Genomic DNA, 25,809 nt, shown 5'->3' with positions numbered 1-25,809 from the left:
ACACACACCACTCGCAGGAAGAATTTCCAATTCATATATGTAATAATATGTAATCCAATACATTTCACGTATTATACAATATATGACTCACGTTCATAATGTCTAGTTCCACATGTACAGCTAGAACTTAATAACCTTTGTCTAAAAGGTTACTCGTCCTCTCCTTTAAATCGCCTCTTCAAGGCCCGATATAGTTTCTCCAATATAGTACTATTTTTAACCATAGGCATCTTTCCATGTACAACTGTATTAAAAAATTACTTACTCCCACAATAAAATCCATTTATTCTCCATTCAGATCTCCTGTTCAGGTTTCTTATGCTAGAAATACTAAGGTTAACAACCCATAAAAATCTTTGGTCTCTTCACACTGTGAGGTGCACCATAATTTAGAGGCAAAAAACCCTGTAGAGAAAATTAGCATATACAGGATGCTGTTACTTTTCACAATTACAGCTTGCCTGAATATATAAGGCCATCTAAATTTTGAATTATACACATCACTTCAATTACAACATTATAGCGTAATCTGAAGCTAGCAATTACATTTTGTAAAATAAATTAATACTTCGTTTTAAGATGCCGTAGAGAAGTCCAAACATCCAACGTATGCTTTTGTTAAGTCATTAAATTAATGCACAGATTTGTCACTTCTTTTCTTGCAAGCTTTGATCGACTTCTTCCATCTTCTCCACTTGCCTACACATAAAACTGTTCGACATGGTACAAACAGCATTATACATGAGTCCTCCAACATTTCCTGCCAGATCCATAGAGCAAGACTCTGCCCTTCAAGTCTTATAGCACCTTCTCAATGGAGGCTTCATTTTCCACCACAGACAGGCCTTCTGAAACTTAAGTGTTTTCTTCTAACTGGTTTGCCTGTCAGACAGAAGAAAAATAATTACTGAAAAACAGTTTACATGTCTTACTTTTCTTGTCCTATTTTATAGGCTAATATTAAGTGTGAAAACCAGAATTCATTGATTTTTTTAAAAATTAGAAGTGAAATGATATTCAAAAAGCTCAATTCTTTTTTTTCCATTTCAACTGAGTGCAGTATTACTATGTATTAGGCATAAAAAGAAAGCATAATAGTGTGTGTAGTATGATTAAACTGATTAAGTACAATAATTACCAGATAATTAACAAGCTAGCATATCAAGAAAAACATAAGAAAAACATATCTTCTTTTATATCTACACTAAGCCTGCTTAGTTCTAAGCGAACATTTCCTTTTTTATGGGAATTTCTGCCCCCCCCCCCAACTAATTCTTCCAGGAAGCCATTCCCAACACTAACGGGATATACTTCCCATTTTCTATTTTATTACCTGTTGAAACAACAAAACTTTCATTTCCCACTTCAGAAGTTTTATTTAGTGCATATCAACAACAGGAAAACACTTTAAATGGCTCTAACCCAGGAGACTAATGGAGGATAAAACACTTCCTCAGATATATATTAATTTTGGATTATGTTCCACTACAAAACATGACAAAAAGGCACAATCCAATATATGAAAAATGTGCCTAGTTGTTTTACTGTAAAAGCACAGGAATGTTGCTGAATGTACTGTCCCTGATTATTTTAGACTGCCTGTCTAAAATTTGTTTTCCTTTAAGGAAACAAAATAGTATTTGTTTACATATAATTTAATACATACAGGTGAAAGCTGTTAGCCTTTTCATCTTTAAGACCCAAACGAAGAATAAATTGATCTCCACTGAATGCAAGAGAAAGATAGCTTTAAAACTTCATGCACACATTCATTCATGCACAATCTAAGCAATATGCACTAAATCATGGCTTGCATAAGATAGAGGGGAAAATAATGCAAAGCTACAGTAAAAAAAAAAATTACCCTGCCTCTTCATTTTTAAGCACTTGGTATTTGGGACTCTGGAGATCTTCAATGCTCTCAGCAATTGGCTTATTTAGTGTTTCTGGCAGAAGGAGAGTCAGGAATCCCGCTGACAGTCCGCTGATTCCAAACACCACGAATGGTACAGAAGGACTAAGAGATTTCTAAAATTAAAAATGCACAGTAAAAACCCAGCATTATTTCCTGCTCTTAAAATATATGACCCATATGAACTGCAGTCAAAACCAAAAGACTACAACTTTTCACTCCAGCAATTTGTGCAACTATCCATATACTGGTAGAACAAAGAAATCCAATAAATGTCATTTCACAGAAACAGCTTCATATGAAAACTTTGTTTACATGTCTAAAAACTCAGATACTGAGTGAGCCTTAGCAGTACCGAATGACAATCATTTCACTAACAGATGAAATATTAACAGAACACAGAACATTAATTATTTCCCAAAAGGATAAAATACTAGGTATTTTTAAACATCTTGTTCGTGAATTCTTGAAATTGAGTAAATGTTATTTAATTTTTCATAAACCCGACTTTTTTTCTCAAGGAATATAGGCATATGTGGTACCAAAATCAAAGTGCTTTTGAGATAAGATTTATTAAATCTCAGTTACATAAAAAAAAGCAGAAAATAATCTTACCATAGATGGCACAAATGGAGCCAAAACGCCCCCAAATCTGCAAGACATGGAACAGACACCCAAGCCAGCATTTCTGTTTCAAACAAAGGATGAAAGATTTGTAGTTTCAGAAGAGACAACTGAATCATGCATGAACATGTGGTGGCACTGTCAGAACCAACTTACACTTTTTCAAGTTATCAATAGTCTTTATTTAAAACAAAAAAAAAAAAAAAAAAAAAAAAAGAAGTTTTTAAAGACCTCCAGCAGTTACTCTGAAGATTTTCTACAACTAGCTGCTAGCAAGGTAAATCACACCCTTTTAAACCCTACCAAAACCACCCTGTTGTGCAATCCTTCACAAAAGTCTGAACAAAGAGAGAGGTTTTCCAGCCTGCCACATAGGGCAATTTAATTGGACATCCCTGTGCTGGATGGGGAATGATTTTGAAATTTGGCAGGATCTTCAGACAGAAGATCCTGAATGCTATCTCCAGCTCAGGCCGTCGGCAGCAGCCTCTCTTCTGCCACCTCAGCTTGCACGGATGAAAAGACAGTGCTTACCTCCAAATAGAAAATAACTATTTGCCAGCGTGAAGCTTGCAAACATCTAGCCAGATGTGTCACTGGAAGGGTTGCTGAATTCTGTGCTCCCTTCAATTTTCAGACAAGTTTAAAACAATCTCATCTAGACTGTGATAATCAAAGCATGGGTTAGAACAGCAGGATCCTCTTCAAAGATCCTCTTCAAAGAAAGTCACAAAAATCCCCCAAGTCTTTCATTTCCTGATGAAATGCAAAAATCTTCCATCTCTGTATCACTCCTAAATATGGTATTTAACAACCCCTTCAGAGACTGACATTGGCACCAGTCATCAGTGAGACAGCAAGAACCGGCTCGTTCTTTTCCCTACGTCTCTCGGTTGCTTCCTCTCATTCATCACCATCCTCAGTCACACCACTGAGCCGCTCCTGCTCACCCTGCTTCCTTTTCCTCCTCCAAAGACAGGAAGACAGTGACAGGATTAAAGATGACAAGCAGAGAGGTGACCTGGGTCGCTAGTATACCAAAACCACCCACCTGCACGTCCCTTCCTAATGGCCCTTTGCACAGGTTAAGGGAAACAGATGATGGAAGGAGCTGATGAGAAGCCAGGGACTTTGGTGTAAAAATAAACAGACAAAGCAACCTTTTCTCTTATCATGCCCTCTTGGGAAAAGGAAAATAGGAACCCACGCTTCCTCACATTGAGGCAACATCGACCCAAACCCCGCAAGACAAGGCCGAGCACCTCCTCTATCAACAAAATCCATGAACAGATGAGACACCAGTCTGTGTGTGAACCATTCATTTAGCATCCTTCCCACAGACCCTAAGCCTGTCCATATCCAGAGGTTTGCTGGCTTCTTTTTTTTTCTGCTGAGATGGAGTAGGGCAATAGGTGATCCTAAATGCAAATTGCGTCATTTCAATTCCAACGCAAAATGAAAGCAGTTGTTAGAAGACTTTAGGATATCTTTAATTCAGAATTCAACAGAGTTTGGGTTATGCAGAACAACGTCATGGTATCCAAGAGGAAAAACGCATTATCGCCCAAGAACTATCAGTAAGTATTCCTGAGGTGCTGCGCTGCTGAGAGCTGACCACCCACCGCCTGTCTTACCTTACTGCCCCAGTTTTATCATGCTCACTAGAAGACCTACTGCACGTGCTCCTACCATCCCACGGAGCACAGCGCTGAGCTAATCCCAGCCAAAACAGCTCTACAACCAGGGTAAGCACATCAGCCCGGGGCTTTGCTCAAGCCACGTAGTCCCTCTGCAGCTGCCTGGCAAATTACACATGCCATGTGGCACTCCTCTAGCTGCTCCTTGCCCGGCACTGCCCAGTGAGTGGGGTACAGCCCTGCACAAATGCAAAAGCTTCTCTGCTGCTGGCACCGGCACCTCTCCAATTTCACTAATGCTCACCAAGGATTGTTGTTCAACAGAAAGAATTATGGAGAGTTCCCTACAAAGAAAGCCAGAGATCAAAAGGGCAAGTATTTTAAAGAAGTACAAACTTACCTACCACCACTGACATAAGTGAAAATACCATAGTTTCCTCAATGTGAAAATAAGCAAATAAGCTTTCCAGTGCTATCCTAGCCAGTCCAATGGCCCCACTCTGATATCACTCATCCCATACAAGGCTGCCATCATTTTCCACCCATTTTCCCATGAAAAAACCTGAGTTTGTTTTTACATCTCTATTACTAGAGCTATGATTACATTTTGTTTCCAAAGACAACCTTTCTTTTTGTCCAAAATGCAACAGTAGTGATGTTTTCTATTTTTAACTTTTTTGTTCCCCAGCAGGTATTTTAAAGACACATCAAAAAGGAAAAAAGCCCAAAGCATGTACACACTCCCCAGCTCGCAGCACCTCCCCATTTCTAGCATGAGGTGTATTTGTCATTCCTCCATCTACCAATTAACTTAAAAAAATATGCCTAACAGTCCTCGTGCTTGAAGTAATAAGTAGGTTTAAATAAGGAGCGATAATACTGAAGACATGTAATTTTTCTGCAAAACATCCCATTGGAAAAAAAAAAAAGAAAAGAAAAAAAGAGTTTATTGCACCTCCTTTCCACTGCCTGTGGACGGTACCTGTCTCATCACATGGCACGCCTAAGCAATGCCAGGATCACTACGAAGCTTTGCAAAGACCACCAGATGGTGCTGACGCTTTGCTTTAAATTAAACACTTGCCCATCACTGCTTCTCTTGCATAAACTATAATATTTGCAATTAACGTGCCAGAGAGATATCAAACAAATTAAATGCATAAATTGTCACATGAGGAATTTTCATATGGCTTAACGTAATAGTTTGCCATATTGTTAGTCACGAGTTGTCTAATAAAGTTGCGCAGTTTCTAAACTGTCTTTACGCTTACATTTTTCTCCAGTAGCGGTCTGTATCTGACACATACAGTTATTTTTGTGCCAGAATATTAGTGCAGATTCTCAAATGAAGTATCACTTTACTTGATTAATTTTTTTTTTTTTTTAATCTTCCTAATCACAAACAGTTTCAAATGCACTGAGACACTACAGTAATTCCTGCTAGGTATGAGCTCTCACATACTTGGCACCAAACATCAATGGGACTTCAGAAGACAGGGTAACATGAAACATGAGAACACAGTGAAACAAGGAAAAGCTGAGAAATTAAAACATTTTCAGATTTAATTCTCTTGATCTTCAACTCCAGAAAAGCAGAGCGCACAGGAAAACAAAAAACAAAAACCACCCACTAGAAAAAGAGACCTTAAAGAACACAAAAGTTTGGACAGGGAGAATGTAAACAAACCCCCACATCCAATTTCAGTCAGCGTGCTTGGGATTTGCATATTAAACCTAAACCTCTGCCAAGAATCACAAGCTCAGTATCTAGAAACAGTCAATCCACCTCCATCCTCACAAGTTTTACTGCAAAAACTGTGTTCACAGTCTAGCTTTTATGCCTCCATAACATATGGGAAATTGTGAACCTCAAAAGAAAAAAAAAGCCAATCCAAGGAGTCACCCATAAATTTTTATTTTTTTTCCCCAAAGCCCTCAGTGTCCTGGAATCAGGTGATTTATGTCACCATCCTAATTACCTCTATGGTGGTACAGGACACATCTACCAGCCAGGGTGCCTTCCTACTCCATGTCAGCTTTCCACTTTCCTGCTCTCTCAAAAGAGGGCTCAATTTTGCAGTAGTTTTGTAGTTGCTATTCTGGAGCAACTAGTGCAATATGGCTCAAATTCTGAATATATACTTTGAGCACCATTCAGAAAACCACGTGAAACCAAAACAGGGGGTGAGAAGAGGACTGTGTGGTATTATATTTTCCTATCTCAGGTTTATCTTGGGACAACAGGAGAGAGAGTAACCTCACAAAGTGTTGGTGAGAACTAGGAAAAATAAACTACAGTTTTAGCCCATTTGTTCATGAATTAAATGGTGTAAAGCAAATTATTGTCATACAGAAACTATTAAAATTAGTTGCATTATGAATATTTAATTACATGACAAAGGTCTAGAAAAGCACTTGTTTTTCAGGAGGCAAACAAACATAATCATATGAGAGACAGGACTATTTACAGTCCTTTTGTATACTTCTTACTGCATAGTCTATATTTACAATTAAGTTAGCATACACTTCCATCACATCATTATGTTTGGTTTTGCAGCCTGTAATTTTACTCCCAAAAATCAGTAGCAGAAACGAGAAATATGGCACCTAGCATTGCAGCGTAAGAAGTTTGCTTTCATGTTTTTATCCTGCATTCAGATGAAGTGGAAGTTGCCACAAACAGCCCAGGAAAGTGCATTGGTGCAAAACGCGTGACTAATAGGAGAGGCCCTTTCAAGCCCTGGCAAGCTGCTTTAATTCCAGAAAGAACTCATATTGATATTTCAGGTAAAAGTAATCACAGATAAATATTAAAGCACACCAGCAATCAGTACCGCTGTGCCTGAAAAGTATTTTCATTTACCCAGAAGCTCCGTTAAATTACCTCAGTACCGTTGGGTATAGTTCAGATGTATAAATATACACAATGTTGAAAGCGGCGCTGACCATCATTTTTCCACACAAAGCCAACAAAGTGGGACTGAGGAGCAGACCTTTCAGGAAAGAGAAAATAAACTGTAAACATAAATAGTCTGTTTTCTTACTCTTTTTACACAATGTTGAAAACATCCAGTCCTCCTTAAGAGACTGTCAGGCAGAGACGTTTCATCTATATGTTTTTCAACTACAAGCACAAAAGCAATTATCTCAGTTCTTCCCAACCGTTTTAAGAGGTAGCCTAAGAATAGATACATAAAATTATATTTAGGACCAAGAAAATCTGCCCCATTTTGGGGGGAAAGTGTAAAACTATCACAGCTCTAGAAGGAAGGGATAACGCTTCCAACTCGGCAGTCAGAATACCTTACCAGGTAACTACATCTTTTGACAAGCACAAACAGACAATACAACCTCCTTGACTAATTTATTAGATTAAAGCCATAAAACCTGATTCACCTCAACAGCTTATTTGCTCTCCAAAGACATCCTGTTGGGACTTAAAATGCAGCAGCTCGGTAACTGGAAAGAACAAATGCTAATGCAGCCCATTTTACTAACAGACAGTCTTCAGTTGGCTAGACTGAAGTGTGGTTCTTTTAAAGTTCAAAAGAAACCTGGCTTTCGTTATCCTGGTTTTGGATATGGTTATGTTTGCACCATCCATTTTAATAAAAAGAGACATTAATATATGGTTTTTAAGCATGAAAAAAAGAACGAATGCTCTGATTAGCTGTATTTCAGGCTCTCTTCCTCAGCACTGAGTTCAGCATGTTTCAGTTTGGATCAAATGATGTTGATTAAGTAATGGGAAAGTCTGATTGCCTCTCTATTGCTCTTCTTTTAATTTTGCCCTCGAATATTTTCAGTTCTACTCATCTGATCAAGTCAGATTCTATTTCAGCTGAAGCAGAAATTCATTTGTATGTAAACTGGCATCCTGAAACTTGATTTAATTTCTTTAAGCATGATGCATTTTTGCAGTTATTTCTGTAATTCATGCAAAACATATGCAACATTTTCATCCAAGTTCTCCTTTTGCTCAGTAAGAACTGGAATATTGCATACAGTTGCCAGATGCAGAGGTGTGAACCTGGTCCTCCGAGCCCTGCGGGGTCCCGTCAGAAAGCTGGGACATCCCTTTTCTTCCATCAACCAAACACGAAGCGATGAAGAAGAGATTTGTAATTCTCCAACGTGTTTTAAAACTTGCCGGTTTTCTCCCAGGGAGACTAAAATTGAACACTGCATATCCATATACTAGAAATCCAGCATTGGTGCACTTGGGAAGTTTTGGTCTTACTATCAAAACTGAAGAACGAGTCTGTCTAGACAGAAAAATTAGCACTCAGAAGCTCAGGAGTGAATTTAGAGAGCACTGTCTTCTCCAGGTTTCCTCCCTCAGGGGAGGCTGAATGCTGGCCACATGAGGAATTACTGTGGGATTAGAAGCACACTGGAAATTCACTGCACATCAGCTTCCTTCTGTAAGTCAGTCCAGACATAGTCATTATATTTTCCTCGGAGTCTTGGAACATATTTTTAGCAATTCTTGCAAACAGTCCATTATTCTCTTTACAGATGTAAAATATAACACCATTAAGCAGGAATGCACTTTCTCCTATGAGGATTCTGTGACCATTTATAGGTTATTCGCTAGGTCCAGCCAAGCATGTCCATGCAGCATCTTTAACACTTCTGTTATATTTTGTCTACCACCCTGTCATGTGAACATCCAGCAGCAGCGGTCTGCACACAATTCTGCCTGAAACAGTACAGTCAGGGCAACTGTTTCGAATTTTGGTAAAAGGCAAAGTTGTAAGTTCTTACTAAATTCATGCATTTGAGTTTCATTGATAAGGAATAATCTTCCATTAATTGATCTTTTGAATTTAGGGAAGTAAAATGGGGGAAAATAGTAACAAACAGTGCTGATGTTTAAGAGCTTCTAGAACAGGAGTTTTGATGCCATCACTGCCATTGAGTCTCATTTGCAGTGCCGTTATGTAGATTCACCTTCTGGCTGTCATCTTCATAAGTAAAAGTTCACGTAAACAGTACTTCTGAAACTAAAGGAGTCTTTAAGTTTACCTTCAGAAAAAGTATCCACCAAGAAAGGTTAGTTATCAAGAAAATTAAATACCCAACATGAACAAAAGCTGAGACAATTGATTTAGAGAACTGCTATTTTTCTTTCCTTCTTCAGTGGAAAACACAGCAATGAAAGTCACAAAAAGTTATTATGTGTTCAGCACAAGCAGATAAATCTAAATGCAAGTTAAAATCTAGTTACCCCTAGATTAGAAGTCTCCTTTGTTTGCTATAGTATAAAGCAGATACAAAATGCAGAAGACACTTTTGTGCTTTACAGCAGCTTTTGAAAGAAAAGAACATTACAGCTCCGTTCCCCCTCTGCTGCCACTCTCCCTCACCAACTTCCAATCTGATACTCGCACCAATTAACTGATGAGTTCTAAGTGATAAAGAATGAGGGAGCTGAGTGATATACCAGTTTTTAATTAACCATTGAGAGATTTTTAGTCTCAAATGCAGTACACATCTTTAATAACTGAAATGTTCTTGGCTTATTCCACAGGGAAGATGGCTTGGATCCAATTCTCATTCACAAGTTAACAGAGTTATTTAGAAATCGAGTGAAGGTTACAGACATGAGAGGCAAGTGCCCAATATCTCATTAAAATCTTCAATATCTTGTAATCAAATCAAGGCTCTTGTCAATCACTCCGAAGAATGCAGACTTAGACAAATGTAAGAAGTGTTCTCCTTAGTAACAGGAGGGTCAGATTAGAGATCCAACAACCCTCATTCATCCAGTGAAGTGACTCATCTTCATCATGCTTGAAGCTGAACTTCTTTCTACTTAACTGACACAGATCACTCTGGGCCAAGAACCAGCTTTACTCTTAACCACCGTGGGAAGTAAAATGTTTTAATGGGATTAAAGTCAACTCAACTGGAAAATGCAGAAGATTTCCTGAAATTTAGCAACTCTTCAGGTATTATTTACCCTATCCTGATAAGTCACTATTGCCTTTCTTTCATTTTATTTTAATATATATAAAAAGAAGCAGAAAGAGGAAAGTTGTTGGAACAAAGGAAGAAACAGTTAATAAAAGGAGCAACAAAACGTCTGAGGACTTGAATTAACACAAGCATGGCAAATAGGATTATGGGATATTTTCTCTCTCTCTGTTTTTCTTCCTGAGACTTTTCTGAGATCAATTTGAAATGGATGCCAGACAGCATTTATAACTGTTAAGGATAAACACAACCCATAGAAGGCTAACTTGTAATCACATCACTGGTGCTCCTGGGTCAAAACACTGTTAAAGCTACAACATTTCTACTGAAGCAATATTAAGAAAAATACAAGCAGAAAGTGGCCACTTCTATTTGTTAGTGTCATATAGACATAAGTTTTCAGTAGCCATAATAAATATTAATACAGAAAACCTGTACTTGAAACGGAAAGAAAAGTGAAAATACAAAACCAAACATATGTGACTGTCACTGACAATATTAGAAAAAACACATCTTTTGAGATGAGAAATATACTTGATGATATTCCACTGCTACCATGAACTGTCCTCACAACCGCACAGTGCAGCAATACACAGCAATACACAGCATGAGACTGAGAAAGGCAGCAAGCTTCATCCCTATGGCTTCCATATTGCAATTCTGACTTCCATTTCTAATTTTCAAGTATAAAATGTATTTTTTTAAAGCTTTAGTGGTTTGGGGTTTTTTTAATGATGAATTAAGCTTCTACTTCAGGAAAATCTCAGTTCCTGTTTCTATAAATATTACATGCCACCAAAACAAATGTAAAATTAAGCTTGGCATCTCACACTGTCAAGATCCAGTCAAACTAACATTACACTACGCTGCAGTCTGGCTATTAAATCCAGTATTTTAAGGTAAACTGCTTAAGTGATAAATTAATGCAGTGTCAGTATTTGAGACAGAACACGATAGTTTGGTCTGACCTTCAAAGAGCCAAGGGCTTGCAGTCAATCTTAGTCAATTAACAGGGTCAAATTATGCCAGCAAGAAGTTAAAAGCAATATAGGCAAGACCGTGGCTCCCTGACCAGCCCCCCGAAAGAAGCAACAGAGAAAGAGAGAGGTATAAATGGATAGGGCTTTGGGCCCTGATATACTTGGTCACAAAATACTCATTACGTTGTTTTGTCAGCTTTTATCTGAATTAACAAACATCTACGTTAGCAGCAGTACATACTTACCAGCATTTGTTGGTAAGAACATAGTAAATATACAGGCAAATCCTGCAAATATCAGAAAACATGTCATAGTTTTACATCTTCCAGACCTACAAGGAAAAGAGCATCCAGATAAAGATGGAAACAGAGTTCTTCAGCGTTTTTTGAATTTGTCTGCAAAATACCAACTAAAGTACACAGCAGCACTAATAACAGTTATAAATCTATTGTACATGGGTAAGCGCTTCAAATCTTGCATTATTTTCCTAGTTCTGTGTACTGAAGTCCTCCCGCAAAAGCTTTCCTATTTCGAGCCAAGTTTTGATTTTTAAGCTGTTGAATTTGTAGCCTTGAGAAGAACCCATCTACTTCAGCAACAAGAACTCACAGACTTTTTTCTTCTCTGTACTGAGCAAGGCAATGGGCCCTGTCACCAAAAGGGTATTACAGTGCATACACACAAAGATCAAATTAATATTGGTCAAGAAAATGTAATTCTAATGCTTCCTAATCTGTATTTCTCTTTTACAACTTTGCATAAATATATGCAGTTATGACACACAGTAAAACTATTTTGTATGCTTTTCTGTCTAATAGTATACACGTAGAAATAAGCAAAGGCTATTTCTACTGCCCAGTGTTTTAAAAGAAAAGAGAAGATGATAGGACAGAAAATCACTAGCCCATCTCCACATCTACCATTCTTAAATATTTCATAATTATTTGCAAAGGACCACAAATAAAGATATTCTTGGTAACAGTTTGCAGGCATGTCGAAATACTATACGTGCTTCTTACCTCATGAAATATCACAGCTATTTCTAACTACTACCCCATACTAATAGAACTACACTTTGTCTGTAACAAACATACAATACTTGTTTTTAAAATCTTCTAAATATTTTTGCAACAAAAAAGCTATACTTCAAGGATACTGCTCACAAAAACTGGCAACAGAGCAGCTGGCTTGTAACATTCTGTTTTGCATTAAGCACCTAAAACTACACATACCCTTACTTCAAGAAAACCAAAAGCTTGACATTTACAATTAGTTTGACAAATTACAATGGGGGGAAAAAAAAAATGCAGAAAAGCACTTGTGCAGTTTGTGGTTTAAATGCATGTCCTTGACTCAGGCTTCTTGGGCTTGAGGTGAAGGCTGGCTGGTTGTTTTGCTTTTTAGCTTGACCAAGCTGACAGCTTTTTACTGCCCAAAAACCCCAAAAGCTGACATCCTCACCTGACTGAAGAAAATGGGATTTTTGCCACTGGCCTCAGTGAGACCAAAGTATCATTACAAAGATACTCAAACTGAAGGTTACATGAAACCCTGAGTAGCTCTGGGTTGCCAGACTGCTCGGCCTTTGGAAATATGGACCCACATAAAGGATGGCCTCCAAATACACTGAAAAGTATGAAAATACATGGACATCGATCGTTCGTGCCTTAACAAAAACTGAACTACTCTCACTTCCAAGTTCTGTTTGGAAAGTTTAAGTAAAAATGAACAATGCTGAAAACCGCTTTCAACTGCAGCTGGTAAGCAGTACAAAAACAAGTCATTCTGAATAAAATATGTAAGAGAGAGAGAGAGATAAGCTATAGATACTTAAATAACTAGGCTACTCACATTTTTTCCATAGAGACCAAACTTTTTTTAATAACATTAATCATTGAAAAGCTCATCTCGAGTAATTCAAAAGATGAACAAAACTAAAAAAAGAAGCAGCAGAAAATTGGAGTCCCATTTCTGTATCAACTACAGAAACCCCTGCAGCGGAGTAAATCCCCAAAGAATCAACACTGTTTAGAAAAACAGTGAGGTATCTTACTGAGAAAAATGTTAATATTTTTCTAGGCTATCTACAAATATATGCAGAAAACTAGGAAATAAGTTTTTCTTACCAGGATTTCTCAATAAAAAACATGCAGAGAGGAAATGCTGGAACTTCTACAAGACCAGAAAGAGCCACATTTAAATACAGATTTCCTCTTAATTCACCAGCATTTAAAGTTAGTCCATAGTACACAAAGCTGCAGACATACCTAAAAATAACCATAAAAGTGATATTATTAACATTACTAGACTTCAGGGCTAAGAAAGTATTTAAAAGGTAAATTATGTTGAGTTATGGATTAGCTATATTGAGTTACATGCTAGGAAGGCAACTCTTATTTCCCCCCAAAAGGGAAACAAGGCAGAGAATAGTTCCTATTTAATTAAACAAAGTAACTTCTTGAAAGAAGTGCTCATATATATGCAAGCAGAACTTTCAGAATTTTCTGTTAGCTTGGTTTTTATCCTCAGTTATTTAGCAAATCTAATAAGCTTAACTGTAAGCAGCTGATGCTTAACTGTTGCAAATCAATCCTATGAAAAGACAATTATATGCACATCCATTGCTTAACGCAGAGGGTGTTCCCCAAACCTAGGGAAGGCTTCCCCAACAAACCTATTATCACTTTCCTTTTATCTTTATTATCACTTTCCTTGGAATTGTCCCCACATCCCCGTCCTGCAAAAAACAACGTTGCGTTGGAAAGGTTGGAAAGATATTACAAAGACATTTTGCCTGTTCTTTAGTCGCTCCCTTACTGGGGAATCTGCACCAACTGATGTAGAAAAGGAAAGTTTTGCCTGATACAGGGAGAAGTACGTCCTCCGTCGGTCACAGCTGAGGGTGGTGCTAAAGGCTCCTGAGCAACAGCACACGGAGCTGGGTGACAACCGCTGTGACACCACGCCAACACCTCCATGCACTGCATCTTAACAGGGTTCGAGACAGAAAAGCACTGCTGCGACCTCTTCTTCCAGAAGGTAAGAAAGCCTTTGTGTGATTTCTCATCATTGTAATTACTCATATTTGCCTACCAACAACTTAAGAGTCTATGATGCTCCTGGGAAGGTCCTACTTAGCAAAGATGTTCCTGCCGCTTCTCCCACATCCTGCACATCTCTGCTTACCCCACACATCAAACTACTGATTTTTCTCATCTACACCCTGACAATCAGCTCAAATGACGCTGAACTTTGAAGGGAAAACTTGTTCTTGGCATTTTGGAAAAGAGCTGTTCCTCCCAACAGATTTTAGCTCAAGCCAATTTGCAACAGCTGCTGCTGTAAGAACCAACCCAACACCCTCTGCACCCCAGGGGTTCCCTCTGCCCTGCCATTTCTTGCTGATATATTCCACTACATCCTCCTGCGCTTCCCAAGTTGTACCACTTTTCAAGACAGCATCTAATATAAATCTATGCAATCTGTATTTTATCTTGCCCCTGGTTTTCCTCCACTGAACCCATGTAATGTGCTTTTGGGCTCTTAACACTTATGCTTACTCCAGATCTCTACTGTTGTCTAACCCGTGTAGTCCTTTTCTTCCTAAGACTGGTTCAAATACACATCTTCTCAGTAATTTCTGCTTCAGCTTCTCATTTCGCTCAGTATAAATATTATGTTTTCACCAGATTATTTCTTAGTAGGTTTTGAAGCAGCTTCTAAGTAACACACTGAAAATAAAACGCAACAGCAATAATAATGAAACATCAACTTTACAACACATCATTTTAGGTTATTATTGTCTGCCATCAACTGACAAATTTATGATTTAGTTTTTGAGGATAGAATTTTTAAAAGAAAAGGATGAAAATCTTAATCGTTTCCTCATGTCTGACTCATTCACAGCATCTCAGTGTCTTGTTATTACATACCAGATGTACATCAGTATGATGGTTCGCCACCGAAGGACAGGATGTTTTACTAAGTTTAGGATACCAGGTGCCGATTCATCCTTTCTGAAAGTTCCTGCACTTGGTTTTAATTTTAGATTTAATCTCTCTTTTCCATTACCAAGGGCAATATATTGCAACACATCTTCAGCTTCTGCTGTTTTCCCTTGGGAATATAGCCATCGTGGTGATTCTGGGAGCATACTAACAGCAAAGAACAGAAAATCAAGGATGACAAGTTCATTCCTATGAGCACAGCACTAAAGTCAATCTTTCCATTTTGCAAATCAATACTTAAAAAAAAGTACCAATACAAAAGTCAGAGAAAAACATTCTATTTGCAGCGTTCTGCATATTAAATTCCACGTACTCCAATAATAACAGAGTTAACCTTACAGAAGGATTGCTGGAGATGCTTGACCAAGCACTCAGTCACGTTAGAAGAGTTTAAGTCTAAATCTCGACTTCTGCTGAACCGACTTCTTCGGAAACGCTACACTAGCATTATCCAGAAAGCATCTCAAATCTCAATTATCTGAACAGCCCAGACAAAACTTTGTTTTCACAAAGTTTATTTCAAGCTTCTCCACTATGGGAAGATCTCTGAGTTAGAGTGGAGAGGAGAGGAAAGAAACCTTACTGGGGAATTACTTGTCAGGCTCCCGTACCAGCTCATCGCTGCCCACCTAAGTTTTAAATCTCTTATTCCCAAGTATAATCAGAATATCCTTGCTTACCACAACTTCAGTTCATGATTCCTGTTTTTTTCAGGTTGTAGAGTGTGCTGCTGCTTTTATACAAGCCGTAAAATAAAGAATGGAATATTTATAACTGAACCTTTATTTTCTCTGGTACTCCTAACAGAGATATACATCCTACAACCAAACTAAACTTTCATTACTTCAGAGGATCCCAGTATTTTTAGTATTTGGGGGAAGTAATTCTATTATTTCCATCAGAAACAGAACACCATAGAGGAAAACACATTATGCAGAACTTCTTTCCTCAGCCCAGAGGCTTTGTTTTCCTTGACTACAGGAAGAGGGGGGTTTTTTTGGTGTATTCTTTAACAGAACTTATTTCAAGAGCAGATCTATCTAAAAAATAATTGACATTTTTAAAAAATAATTGAAATAGAAAAAAAAACGAACCTCTTCTGATTTTTATCTACACTGTATGCTAGACATTCCCTGTATTAATGTGTAGACAGCCTGGTACACTAATTCTTTTATTTCTTCTACAGCTTTAGTGATCAGAAGTATACAAGGTGTATTACTTGATATGTTAAAAAAATATTTTGCAACCACACAGGCCAGACAAAGCTAGCCCTTTTAATTCCTTAAACACTGATGCATTTCATAATCATTTTTATGATAATGTCCATGTAGGAACTCTAAATAGGAGCACCCAAGCACAATAGTGCTAGGAACAGACACAAGGGACCTCAAAAGCAAGCAGATAGATAGCGTATCATGCTAAAAAGGCAATTCCAAGTGTTCTCACTTATTTCCCTTTGCATGCATGTGTCTCACGAAAAGAAACTCTAAAATCCCTCTAGGATCACTTCCAAAAGTTCTCAAGCGCTGAAGCCCTTCCTTGGCAGAAGGCAGTGTTCCTGGCTGACGCTCCAGCTCGCAGCCTCTGGCAGGCCTTCTCTTCCCCAAGCAGATTTGTCATAGAGTTTTATTGGACAGCTGGCACACAGCTGCTCTTTACAATGCTGGCCACCACAACTGTAACAGCATGCAGAAACACAGCTTGTCTTCTGGGTAACCCTGACCTTCTGCTTCATTTAAAAACGTTTCTTCCTTCACAATATGATTTTTCTCTTGCTTGGTTCACAAAACCATACAGAAAAATGTCATCCTTGTTTATACCACTGTCTTGAATGATGACAAGGAAAAGTAACTGTTAAATTGCTGCATATTTTTTCTTATCATTATAACGCACGCGAACCACTTACAAAGAAAGAAGAAGGAAGATGACTCCTAGAGTATTCGATACCAAGGCAAGGTAGCGCCATTCTCTTATACAGTAACCCAGTAAAGCATAAACAGCAATGCCAACTGCAAATGTCAAATTAGTTAACGAACCTGAAAATACAAGACCAAAATGGTGACTACAGAAACCACTGGCAAAAGAAAAAAAAAAAATTCTCAAGCAGAAGCCTGAAATTCCTAGCCCATGATAAACCTAAATAAAATAGCAATTTTATGAGGTATCTTTACGGCACTTGTGAACCAGCTGGCTTCAGTATACTATGCAATCCCAATGAAGAATAGCTTTATATAATGTATGGGGGGCTTTGGGGCTCCCCCCCCCCCCTTTCAAAAACAAAGGGTGGTACATAGGAGAGTAAGAAATGAACAGGAGCCTACAGGCTAAAGAGAAAACCTGAGGACAGGAAGGGGAAGTGTTGAGAGTGATTTATTTAGGTCTATTAAGGTAATCTTGAATAGAGGTGGCAGGCTGGAACAGAAATTGGAAGTGAGTTCAGTACAAAACCAGCTGCAAGCCAGAGGTTTATTACAATGGACTTCTGATGAACAAGCATAAATAAAAAGGTTAAAAATACGGGGTCAACTTGAACTCCAAAAGCCTAACAACAAACCCTCTGCAGACTAACATAGGAGATCTTGGACTAACCCAGAAACTCTCAGCTATCGCCCACAAAGCCTAGCTCACAGCCAACACCTAGGAGAGCCTCTTTAACACTGCGGAGCTGCATCCAGCAGTTCCCTCTCCTTCAGCCCCTGATCAGTTGTTCAGCACCTCTTTCTCAACAGCTGAGCAGAACTAGAATAAAGCACCTAGAGCAACAAGCGGCAGGAAACGGACTGTCTCTTCGGTCCATCAGGAGGCTGGCCCTGCAGGGAGAAAGGCTGGGAAGAGCAGAGACAGACAACAGGGCAAGGGGGAAGGAGGGGTGGGGGAGAGAGAGAGCGTGAGTCAAAAAAGTGAACCCAGGAAAAGAAGAAAATTCAGTACTTAAAAAAAAAAAACTAAGTGGAAAGCTATAACTAAACCACAACTGTCACACACATCCCCAGGAGTCCAGAGAAGAAATAAGTAAAAGAGTAAAATGAGGTAACTAAAGAAATGAGAGAGAAAGAGAAATATGCTCACAGCCACAGCAAGTCAGCATTTGGACCAAGTTTTTCCCCATGCTGCGCTAGCCAAAAAGGCGTTACAGTCTGAGCTACGCCAGCAGATTGACGTGCAAGTGTTAAATTTATTTTGAGTCTTGGCAGTGACATACGAAAAAGGACATTTAAAAATACTGGACAGTCAACATATTCAGCAGTGGAAAAAACACTATCCAGGCACCAACTCATTTTGTGGCGCAGGGAAACTTCAAAGAACGCTTTCAAGAATACCTTCCCAAGACACCATACAGCATTGCTCAGAAGTTGGCAGGATCTGCCAGAAACACATAATTTTTTATTTTTTGTTGTAATGCACTGGACAAATTGGGAAATTTTAGGAATCAGTGTACCAATTTTAAAACCTCAGTTTTGCTATTTATCAAACAAACTCAATCCCATCTTCCTCATTCAGTCACTTTTCCCACAGAAATCAGAACTTGGATGAATCACATCACACTTACTTGACTTATGCTACAAACTGACTTTACTTGGTACACATGTAAGAATTTAAAATGTAAGGTATCGATAGTCGGAACAATACATGGCACAGTAATAATGATTAAATATTCCCAAATCCCACCTGTAAATGACCAAAATGATTTTCCTACATATTCCTGGGTTAGGACAAAAGACACAAGAGCCATTCCACCATTCACAATTCCAACAAAAAACCGTGAAACTGCAAATACGTCATAATTTGGAGCTAATGCTGTGACATACCCAAAAACGACATCAAAAAATAGACCTGTAGAGAGAGAATAAAATTTAATTAGTACTTATTCTATGCAGCTTGAACTCAGAAGAAAGGCAGGGAGCACAGTTAGTTACTGACTGTAATGAGCAGTCTATAGTACTCTTGTCTCTAATCTCTCCTGTTTGCCTTTCTGAAGTCACACCACATGAAAATTACAATCATCTTCAAGTCACACACTTGAGGTCTGCAATGCCAAAGATGATGTTTCCTTGAAACAATGTTATCATTAAACAAAAAGACCCTGTGGCTCCAAACGCAGCTGGAAAACCAAACACCAGGACATGAGCTACCCACTCTACAGATGTTTAGGTAAATCATTCTCCCCCATCTCCTCCCTCCCCAAAAAGCAAATTATTTTTATTGGAGACAATATGGCCAGGTAATGTGTGGAACACTGTGCTCAAATAGTGATAGTCATAGCAAAACCAGGTTACTTTTCATCTCCTATTGATACTCCAGTGACCACTATGCTGCCCAGCACACTCATACTAACGAATTTTAGTGCTGCTCTACCCTGAGTGAAATGCTTATACAGATCATTGACTCCGTAACATTGATGCAGCAGGGTGGCCCGAGGGCAGCCTCTGGGCAGGGTGGCCCACAGGCAGAAAGAGATGTTGGTATCCATGTAGAATGCTTAAGAAAAACCTTTTAACAATCTTACCTGAGATATACACTGGTTTCCTGCCCAGTTTATCTGACAAAGGGCCAAATGTGATATTTCCAATAAGCAATCCAGCAAAAAATAGGGATGATGCAAGGCTCACTTTGTAGGCTTCTCGTTCAATTAGGTACCACTGTCAAAAAAAGAATCTCCTTATTGTTAAAAGTATTAACACCAAGTTGCTACCTTCCTTAAAAATAACAGAAATCTGTCAAAATTCTTCTCTTGCCATTTCCCACTTTTTATATCCAATTAAAGTTTTGTTCAAAGTTTGATAGGTAAGCCAACAGTAGTCATATTTTTTTCCTAACAGACTCACATCTCTACATTCTCTCCCCCAAGAAATTTCGTTATAGTATATTATAAGTTTGCAACTTGCTAAGTATTATTAGTTGCACTCCAATTCCCAAGCTTTGACAAGACAACTTACCTTAAGTTATTAAGACAAGGAAAATCTGAATGGTTAACAGCTTAGCCATTTCAACATTGAACAAGCTTAGCTATTTCAATGAACAGGTATTAAAAATTGTTCATTAACAAGAATAAAGCATGTTCACTACTGCAGTACACAGAGTGTTAACGCTGTGCAGCTGTGCTTCCTGAACCATGAGTAATCCCGGTGCCCTTCCTACTCGTACACATGTTGAATTGTTGAAGGGAAGCAGGAAGGGATTATGGAAAGATGTCCTTGTTTTATAAAAACTCTAAGACCTACTTATTGACCACTCATTGATAGTTTAGTATCTTACCGTGCACATGCATTTATAATCAAACAGTTAGAACCAAATGATGGGTTTCTTTATAAAGCGTATTTTCTACCTCCTCCAAAAGCTAAACTGATCCAAAAGCTAAAGCATAATCAAAAATTGTCAGAAGAGAAGAAAATGAACTGACAGTGGGTTGAAACTGGAATGAAACTTATACTATTTCCTGATGGGGCAAGGCACACAGGCAGTTTGTGCAGCCCCTCTGCTGAGAAAGGAGAATCAACACTCAGAAACACACTGTTGAGATCACAAACACTGCTGACATCAGGAACTTGGGAAAGAATGGCAATCACAAAATCCTAAGTGATTTTCCAGGAAAATAATTTAAGTAATTCAAGGCAAGGCTTTAGCTAAAGAAACACTTAATAACTATTTGCATATTTCAAGTAACTCCCAGTGTATTTACTGGAAAATTCACTTTCAAAAAAGTGGATGAGTGTCATGCTGACTTTTTAAATGACATGTGCAGTATGTCCTCTAGGGAAAGGAAGGAGGATCCTAATCCCATTTGCCTTTTTTAAGAAGTAGAAGGTGTTGTTTGTTTTTTTTTTTTTTAAAAAAAAAAAAAAAAAAAGCCTAAGGGAAGAAGCCCATGACCAAAATCCAAAATCCAATACAGCATACTAGGACCTCAGCCCTAAAGTGTCTGTCTTGAATTTAATACAGATAGCCAAAGAATATTAGGAATTTACTGAAACTTTTAATTATAGCAATCTCAAGAAACACGTGCTTTTACTCAATCTGCACTCGCATAGCGGCAAAGTACAGAGAAGACATGGCTCCATCCACCCAGTGACCCAGCAGTTACCTGTGCTCTACCCATCCAGCAGCCTGCAAGACGCAGGCTGCGGGAGCAGGGCAAGATTTAACGCGTTCACAGGATGCCTTCTTTAGTCCAATGTACCCAGTGTTCCAGCGCTTCAGAGTTTTGTGGGACTTTTGGATACTCCGGGAAGGTAAAACTCCTGTGCAGCAGCATTTACAGCTGGTTTCTACTATACCCCGCTAAGTAGTAGGTTCTACCCTATTACATTGGATAAAGACGTAGCCCCGAAACTTATTGTTTCTTAACTTTCTGAAGAGATTTAACAATGAAATATTCCTGGGCACGAATCCTCAGGAAACTTCAAGTACAAAAATATCACAGCATGTGCTCTCCAAGGCACAGAGCACTGCTGGCATAAGTCCTTCTTCTCCGTGCTAGCATTCCGTAGCATACAAATTTCAAACTCCCAGTTCTCATCTGCAGAGTGTTTCAGGCTGATACAAGAGACAAAACAACTTTATGCTCCCAGATATGGTTGTAAAAATCAACTTCTCCAAGGTAAAGGACCATTTCTACACCAAATGTAAGACATTCCTGAGCTCACCTTCCTACGCATCATCACTTGTTAAATAAAGCAGGGGACTGAGCTGATGCCAGACCAAGAAGCAATTCTAACAACTGTATTTTCCATGAACCATGCCTGAGCTATTATTTACGAAGTCTTAGTTATGCCAAAATCAATTACAATGATTAGTTCTTGAAGCAGAAGTGAAGAGCTGCTCTGAAGGTTTGCTGAGCGCCAGAGCAGAACAGTGCCCCTGCCAAACCAGAACAGAACAGAAAATATTTACAGTTTAAGCTCCATCATCAAAATAAAGGAAATGAACTTTACAAAAGCAGCTTCCTCTCTCAGGATACAGCAAAAGAAAAGATTGCTTTTGCAAACTGTTACTTACGCTGCTCAGCGTATCACTGGAAGATGCTCACATTTTAACAAGTCTGATATAATAATCTGTGAAGAATATAACTTTTAAAAGAATGAGTCTATCTACTTTATTTGCACAAAAGGAACTTGTTAAATATTTGCCAAAATTAACTGTAGCTTGCCAACAAAAACGTTGCCAATTTTCTTATCGACAAAACAGACGTCCTCTCAGCTCTTTAAATCCACATGGCAGTTTGATTTAGTTACTAGACCACTAGCATACAGCAAAATGTTGGCCAGCATTTAAAGATTCCATGAAAAGACAGTTAACAACGTAATTAAAGAAAAAAAAAAATCTTACAATAAAGTTGCTGAAATGAATGGGAACATAAATTTGTTTTGATGAGTCTTGAGAATTACTACATATTTTGGAAATAGGGACACTGACTTCTACATTTAAAAACACCACATTAGTTAAAATTTGCTGATTTCTGATTATAAATTAAGCACTACCCCATATCACGCATCCTGCTGAGAGTCTGAAACTGAAGGGTGATCTTGGAAAACAGGCTAATCAAAAAAATCTGTTTCTGACAGAGGATATGATCCAATATTGCATCATTCCTTCTTCTGTCTAGTCACTACATTTTTCAAAAGAAACATTACGCAGTCACATTTGGGATAATGGGTAGGAAGCAAAAATTTGGCACCGGCTACACCAAGCGCTAACCTGTCTTATACGAGTTTACTGACAACTGCTCCAAGAATTCAATCAGCAGAACTCTGACAGGTCATGCTACAAGCCAAGCCACCCACGCAGTCTTTTTTTTCTGGCACTGGCAGCGATGCTTAAGTCACTCGCGCTTGCCTGAGTGATTATAGCCCAGGGACTAGCAAAAAGCAAACGCAGCCTCTCGCACGGAATTCACAAGGCGTGAGGATGAAGGGTCAAGCTTCTGTCCCACTCAGCAAGCTTCAATCTGTTCCATCTCCCACTCTCACGACACATTAAAATACCCACACATGTGGTGCGTGAGTTTCATTTTCATACTTGTGTTAATCTTTAAGACGTATCTTCTGTGAGAAACTCATGGTAAAGCTTGCATACACAGCACATTGTGCAGACATGACAAACTGAACCTTTTCTTGGTAGAAAACAGACATTATGAGGAGCACATCCTAAATTCCAGAGTTATAAACTGTAAATGATCATTCTTCATTAGTAATGACTTTCTAAAACAACTGAAGGGAAAAAAAAAAAAAACTGAAAAGAAAATAAACAGAAAAAGTTTAGCCTAAACTAATAAATATTAGGTTTACACTAGAAAGCTAAACTAATAATTTAATCACATACTTCCAGATTTAAAAATAATAATAAAATAAAAAGCCAGATGGGTGGGTTCCAATAATTTTTCATAGCATAAGCAAAACATTACACAAAGCCCTGCTCAGCTTTTACAAGCGCCACATCCTGCACTAGCGGCGTAAATCCCAAGAAGAGAAGAAACGGTTCGGTGCAACAGAAGTACTTGCCTCAGTTACTATAGATGTGAAGTTGTCTGCAAAATGGATGTGCTTGGCAAGCTCAGCTCTGCTCGCTGGAATTCCTTCTTGGTCTATATGATACTCAGGCACAGCTCCCACAAGCACAATGAGCATCGACTGACAAGCCACGTATACCTTAAAATAAGACACAACCGTTTACCCTAAACAATCCCAAGGAGACCTGATGGAATACTGTAAGCTTTTCATTAAACTAACAATTAACAATTTCCCTTTACCCAGCATCACAAACAAAATGCAGTCAGTCTACTGTCTTTAAATCCCCAGATGTGATCATCAAGGCAGCTGGGGGCAGGGGGTACCACTCCAGAGATCGCGGTGCACTTTCAGTGAAAGCTTCATCCTGCCGCTCTCCTTCCTGTTGCAAAGTTGTTCACTTTGTTCCTGCTGTTTTGTAGCCAGGCACGGGAAAGGAAGATATTAGGAACTTCATCATAGTTTCATGGCTGACATCTAACCCTTAGACCAAGACCGTTATTATATTAAAAAAAAAAAAAATTACTATACTGAAAGAATACAACCTGTAGTGACAAGTCAACAACAACAACAAAAATCTAAGATTACATTTTTAAAAGTCTCTGCTAGTTCTTTCCATTGCAGACACTGAAACCTTAACCTGATGGTTATGAAAACTAGAATGTGCAGGAATAAAAAAGATTTTCATAAAGAAACCCTTATGAAAATATTTATCCATTGATACAGGCTTAAAAATGTTCTGTACTTCTGGGTTTTGCATGTGATTTACTTTTTTTTTTCCTAACTTAAAATAACATTATCCTTAAGCATATCCAAGTATTAGTGATTTTCAGCACGTTACCATTGATGGAAAAGTTTTGAATCTAGAACGGCTCCCTTCACTGGGCCACAAGCCTCTGGGTGGTGGATTTGGTGGGACCTCCCTTTAATGTGCCATTTTATCCTGTGCTTACCTCGAACGCCCTTGCAGGAACAAGTTATAAACAAAAACCTGCCATCAGCACCATCCCCCTCCCTCACCGCAGCGTTTTAACTCAAGATGCGGAACCGCACGAACAGGAGGAAGCCTGTTATGAAGAAACTAAGCCAGCGAAACAGATAAATGTTTGCATGCGGGGGTGTGGACGCTATTTAAAGACGGTACCCTGCATACCGCTTTGCACAAGAGGTTTTAAAAAAAAAAAAAAAAAACACAACACACCAAAAAAAAAAAGCAGTTGCTGTGGTTAGACTCCATTTCCATCCACTCAGCTTAAAGAAGCTTAAAAGACGCTTTTCAAAAAGCGGAAGATGTGCATAGAAATAAGGAAAGCGGATCGTAAAGTTGGAAAAGTTAAGCACGGAAGAGAGCACGGAGGTGAGGAAGAGGTTTGAAAAGCAACTTGCGAGAGGAAGAAAACCCACCGAATCCCCTTCGAAAGGCCCACGCAAGGCGCTGGGCCCGCGGGGCTGATCGCCACAGAAAGGCGAGGGGGGGCGGCCCTGCCATCCTCCGCCGGCCACCGCCGAGGAGGAGCACCGGGACGGGGCGGGAGGGCGCGCAGAGGCGCTGGGGGCAGGACCCCCGCCCCAGGGCCCGGGCCCGGCCCTCGCCCCCCGGCCTAGCAGGGCGCCCCAGCCACCTGCAGCCCGCCGGCGGGGCGGGAGGGCAGCGGGTCCCGCCCGGGCGGGCCGGGGTGCGCGGCCCCGGCTCTCCGCCCGCCATGCTGCCCCGCGGGAGGGAAAAAGCACCCGAACCAGCCCCAAACGCACCACCACCCCCCCCCCCCCCATCCAGCACGACGGAAGAGCGAGACCGCCGCCCGCAGCGGCTCGCAGGGGAGCGGCCCGCCCCGGGCGGCCTCGCTGCCCCCGCCCCGGCCCCGGCCCGCCGCCGCCCCGCCTCACCTGCAGCAGCACCAGCAGGGCGGCGAGGCGCCGCTGCCCGCCGCCGAACTCCCCCGCCGCCCCGAAGGCCTCCTCCAGCCCCAGCGCCATGGCCCGCCCGCCGCCGCCGCCGCCGCCGCCCCGCCCCGCCCGCCCCGCCGCTCCCCGGTCCCGCCGCGGGGGCAAACCGCTCACCGATCTGCCCCCGGCCCTGAGCCGAGGGCTGGTCAAGAGAGACCGTCATTTCTAGAGCAGGGCGAATTATTCATTAATTTAATTAAAAAAAAAACAAACAAACAA

The 25,809-nt window shown here is 39.7% G+C and overlaps 1 protein-coding gene across 3 annotated transcripts; it reads right to left on the bottom strand.

Moving 5' to 3' along the window:
- LOC309588989 (solute carrier family 22 member 15-like) lies at nucleotides 1–25,620 on the bottom strand (the record flags this gene model as incomplete). Of its 3 annotated transcripts, none has more annotated exons than XM_082308822.1 (12): nucleotides 1–882; nucleotides 1,865–2,028; nucleotides 2,528–2,600; nucleotides 7,058–7,166; nucleotides 11,378–11,463; nucleotides 13,259–13,399; nucleotides 15,065–15,286; nucleotides 17,046–17,175; nucleotides 18,809–18,973; nucleotides 19,647–19,779; nucleotides 23,638–23,784; nucleotides 25,531–25,620. In XM_082308822.1, 12 exons carry the CDS (start codon nucleotides 25,618–25,620, stop codon nucleotides 870–872), a joined length of 1,473 nt encoding a protein of 490 aa, XP_082164948.1. In that variant the 3' UTR covers nucleotides 1–869. The 3 variants fall into 3 exon arrangements, with proteins under 3 accessions (XP_082164948.1, XP_082164949.1, XP_082164950.1); XM_082308823.1 differs by lacking the exon at nucleotides 25,531–25,620 and adding an exon at nucleotides 23,886–23,962; XM_082308824.1 differs by lacking the exons at nucleotides 23,638–23,784; nucleotides 25,531–25,620 and adding an exon at nucleotides 21,222–21,259.
- Nucleotides 25,621–25,809: the final 189 nt, after the last annotated feature.

Source organism: Platalea leucorodia (genome assembly GCF_965183815.1).
Source record: "Platalea leucorodia genome assembly, chromosome: 4".
Taxonomy (NCBI): Eukaryota; Metazoa; Chordata; class Aves; order Pelecaniformes; family Threskiornithidae; genus Platalea; species Platalea leucorodia.
The sequence above is the reverse complement of the archived record's forward strand: the minus strand, read 5'-3'. Positions and strand labels throughout refer to the sequence as shown.